Source organism: Nannobrachium achirus (assembly GCF_963921795.1).
Source record: "Nannobrachium achirus genome assembly, chromosome: 16".
Taxonomy (NCBI): Eukaryota; Metazoa; Chordata; class Actinopteri; order Myctophiformes; family Myctophidae; genus Nannobrachium; species Nannobrachium achirus.
In genome coordinates, this window is record NC_137823.1 from 56,716,149 (window position 1) to 56,721,148 (window position 5,000).

Here is a 5,000-nt window from a genome sequence, read left to right on the forward strand (position 1 = left end):
TTATTTCCCGTATCCGTGTGACTTTTAACTTTTTAGGAGGCAGAAGTGAGTGTGGGTCATGACCGAAATTATAAGGTTGCGGGTGCAAGCGGCCGAAATGGGTTTCCTCAAACGGGTGGCTGGTATCTCCCTTCAGGTTTCAGGTTTCAGGTTTCAGGTTTATTAGTCAAATGCATATCCATACAGGTATAGACATACAATGAAATGCTTGTGCCAAGAGCACTCTTCGCCTTATTACACACAAAAAAACAAGACAACAACAGGTCACCCAGGACAACCCAAAAACAACAAAACAACCATACAGTGTAACAGTGTACAGTTTAAAAACTGCGTATATTGCACTTGACTACCTACGTCTCGCTTCCATCTCTTCGTTAAGCATCCTGATTGCTTGAGCATAAAAACTATTACTGAAACGGGTGGTGTGAGATTTGATGCTCTGGTAACGTTTTTTGGATGGGAGGAGATAGAACAGGGAATGGGCGGGGTGACAGCTGTCCTTTAAGATGTTCTCTGTCTTTTTCTTACAGCGTGTGTTATAGATTGTGTGTAGCTGTGGTAATTCTGTGCCAATGATTTTGGCAGCTCTCTTCACAATTCTCTGTAACTGTGTACTGTCTTGAACAGTCACGTTACCAAACCACACTGTGATGCATCCTGTCAAAACAAATCTCCCTTAGAGATAGGGTGAAAAGTTCAGTCACCCGAGAGAGACTTGGAGTAGAACCGCTGCCCCTACACTTGGAAAGGAGTCAGCTTAGGAGGTTCCGGGCATCTAGTACGGATGGCTCCCGAGCGCCTTCCTAGGAAGGTCCTCGATGCACGTCCCACTGGGAGGAGACCCCGTGGCAGACCAAAGACCAGGTGGAGGGATTATATCTCCAAACTGGCTTTGGAAATTGAATCCTGAAAAGTAACAGTTTTTGGACATGTTTCCACCCCGACAGAGACGATAAGGTTTGCTGTTTCCCTGTTATATCTGTAAGGCAGCCAGTAATCATGTGTTTGCAAATGCAACACAGCAATGCGATGGCTGCCTTCCAAGAATATATTTAGAGAGAAAGAGAAAAAAAGAAACCAGCTTGCGGCTTAATAGAAGTAAACAAAACGTGAGTTCTCCTGACCAACAACATTATTTAAAAGTCATAATACATTTTTGTTTTCATAACAGTTTTTTTTTTAACTTTTTCCCCCTCTTCAAAGTCTGTGTGTTGTCACTGCTGTTGTCCTACGGACTCACCTGCCGATTAGGAGCCCCCACAGGGAGGACGTAGAGCCCATGTTTTTCTCCTCCTGCCCCAACAGGTGGCACCCTAGCCCGGCTTCCCTCCTCCAATCACGGGCCAATTGTGTTCATATTAGGGATGTGAATCTCGACCACTGACGCGATACGATACGCACCTCGATACACTGCCAGCGATACGATATAATTGCGATACATTAAAATCCTGCCGATACGATACATCACGATTTACCCCTGTTCCCGACACGATGCGATACGATTCACGATTCACCACGATTTAAGCCCAAATCCCAAAATTTACAAAACATAGCGACTAAAAATGTATGAAATTTAAATTCAAGGCAATTTATTGTTTCACTGTAGTACTAGGCTCTGTCTAACAACCCAACATATAGTATTCTGGGAGAACACAAAGCTGCTGGCTATTGTAGAATTGTTTGATAACTAATCATATAGAAGGCCTATGTCATTATTAGTAGGCCTATATGTCTTCAACTGGGGGTCAGGGACCCCAATCCAGGGTTATTACAGGGGGCCTGCCAAATATTTGTGTGATACAGTAGGCTATAATGCCTAGCCTACAGCGAGGGTCCCTGCTTGATCTCTGTCTGAGCTAAGGGGTCCTTAACCTGAAAAACTATAAAGTCCCTCCCTGGTTTGTATTATTATATCATTATATGATATAATAATATTATATAATATCATATTATATTATATTTTATCCAGGATTATGCATTTTTTATAGCCAAAATGTTTTAAAACAGACCTACAAGCTCACTGCGCGTCGCATCCACGACGCATTGTGAGCTTGAGGGTCTGCTATTTTAGGTGCGACACCCTTGTACTGCGATGTATAAAGTAGGCTTCTTTCCCAGAGCAGAACTAGCAGCAGAGAAAGTGAGAGTTGCTTGCATCAAACAGGAAAGTTGCAGAACAGTGACAAATACTTTGTTAAACGCAAGCAGTAGTCCTACAACACCCAGCAACATTGTTGTTGTGTGTGTGCGTGCAGTTAATAGTCTATCAATCAATTGTCCGTCGGAGATTCGCTAAGAAACGGCTGTTGATTACATATCACTCAGCCTGTGCCACTCTGTGACAACAATCAGCGCAGCGGACTTGGATGTTATAAAGCTAAGTAGGCTACTAATCTTGCATCTTTTTAACCCGTGGGGCTGCTAGTTCGTCTGTGTTGATTCACTTTCACTCGCATTTCGCTGCACTGTCTGTCTCCCTGGTTGCCTGCATGCAGAGCGCAGATGTTGTCCGAGTCGCAGCTCGCATTTAGACTGGCTTTTGGGGAGGGGGCTGAATGCTGGGCTGATGGTGCATTCAAGGCGCCTCGGAAACACAGGATAGAATGAAATACTATAATGGAAGAACCGATACAATCGCGGAATTTACCGATCCAGTCACTCACGGAACGATCCATCACGATTTCAGCCGTATATTGTACCGGTACACACTGAATGAACCGATTCACTCGTATCGCGGATGTTTGTATCGCGATTACGATCCGTACCGGTATATCTTCGCATCCCTAGTTCATATAGACGTGCGACAAAGCCGGATACACTGCGGTGGATTCGAGCCCCCAGTCTCTGCGGTGGTGGGCACGCACTTTAACGCGGTGCCACCCAAACGCCCGTATCCATGGACCTTTTAACGGTTCATTTAACTCTGAGAGTGTACAAATGTGTACACTCTCTGAGTTACAAATGGTTACATTGACACACAGGACCATACTGTGTAATGTGTATTGTACAGTATACTATACACACTCCAAAAAGCACCATTGTTTCACTACAGCCTGCTCGTACGGTATGTAGTCTGGACAGTGAACTGAGCGCTTACAGCTCAAACACTGGTTCCTCCTGAGCTGTAGGTTTGGTCTCGTTTCAAAGCATCGTACAGGGAACTGAGGTTGCTGGTGTCATTTCAATATGATTCTTTTTTCCTTTTCTTTTAGATTGGATCGTAAATGTGACATTTTATGAGGTCAGGTTAAGTGTGCCATCGCAGCTGGCCTGAAAGGCTCTGTTATGTTATGTTATGACTCTCCCATGGCTGGTGAAGTTAGTCTCTCTCATGGTTTTATTATATGGGTCATTTGACCATTGTAGCTGGACACTTCCCAGACTGCTCTTTCTTTTTTTCAACACAGAGCCGTCCATGACGTGACTGACGTCTGTCTTAATAAGTGTTATATAGCTCTATATTCTGCTAATAATCATTGCTATAGAGTGTTCGTTCAGCAACAGGGGTCTCCCTGTCTTAGTAACCAGAAAATACAGTACATACATACAGCCTCGTCACTGTCTGGCCAAAACCTGTTAACTCCATTTTTGATGTTTTTTTATCAGGGCTATTGAACGCCCTTTACAGCTGAGTGTTGGTTAAAATAATATTGAACCAATGGAAAGTAGTAAAAAGTGCTTGGGACAAAACCTCCCAACTCCACACTTTCTGCCAAACCAGCTAACTCCACCCGTTTGGCCCTCTATTCATTTCATAAATATGTGCTATTGAACACCCTTTAAGTCTGTGTGTTGGTTAAAATAATGTTGAACCAATGAAAAGTAGTAAAAAGCCTCCAAAGAACTCCACTTGAACTGATTTTCCCAAAAATGATCATTTTGGAATTAGGAGGTTTTGGCACGACAGCAGAGATATTTGGATAACCAAAATAAATGAGCAGGCAAAATGGGTTTGTTTTAACTAAAAAGTATCACTTACAGCAGGGGTTCCCAAACTTTTTTGGCTCAGGGCACCCCTATAAATATTTTTTTCATCCGAGGCACCCCTACATTATTATATTCCTAGTTTTCACTCTCAGCACCTTAGATTTATAGCATATTTTAGCGATTATGTTGCGAGGAAAGCGAGATGACAGCCATTTTGGTTAGAACTGACTGAAAATAACTTTGTACTTCAAGTTTAAAATGATACAAAATATATTTTTAAATGTCCAAATACATTTCAAATATTAACAAATTATCTCGCGGCACCCCTGGACTGCAGTCGCGGCACCCCAAGGTGCCCCGTCACCCACTTTGAAAACCCCTGACTTACAGCAGCTGTAATAAGTATATAAGCCTGGGTTATTTGTTGATCATTTGGGCCTACAATGGCATGGCCATATGTCTAACGGTGGTGTTAAGGCTTTATTTGGATGCTCTGTCTGGAGCAGGGGTTTTCATAGTGGGTGATGGGGCACCCTGGGGTGCCGTGACGGCAGTCCAGGGGTGCTGCGAGATAATTCGATAATATTTGGAATTTATTTGGACACATACTAATATTTAGTATCATTTTAAACTTGAACTACAAAGTAATTTTCAGTCAGTTCTAACCAAAATGGCTATTATCTCAACGTTTTCCTCGCAACATAATCACTAAAATATCGTCACTGTCGGGCAGAAACCTTGTATTTCCAAGTTTCAAATGTGCATGTCTTTTGGTAAAGCAAAGCCCTGCTTCATCATACAAGACCGTCGCACAAAACGAGTGAAAACAGCAGATCTACAAGCACACAACGCCTCGCATCGTGAGGCGTTGTGTGCTTGTAGATCTGCTGTTTTCACTAGTTTAGTAAATTTTTTAGATGATAAATACAAAACGAACAGTTATGGACATACAAGGTTTCCACCCGACAATGACGATATGCTATAAATAAGGTGATGGGAGTGAAAATTATAATGTAGGGCTGCCTCGGATTAAAAAAATATTTATGGGGTGCCCTGAGACAAATACCTTTGGG

General features: G+C 42.7%; 1 protein-coding gene across 1 annotated transcript in view; it reads left to right on the forward strand.

Moving 5' to 3' along the window:
- lama2 (laminin, alpha 2) overlaps nucleotides 1-5,000 on the forward strand; it is a gene marked incomplete at its 3' end in the record, with an annotated part of 414,125 nt that overhangs the window by 387,677 nt on the left and 21,448 nt on the right. The window contains 1 exon segment of the mRNA XM_080745043.1: nucleotides 3,213-3,220. Within this exon segment, the coding sequence (XP_080601169.1) occupies nucleotides 3,213-3,220 (8 nt within the window).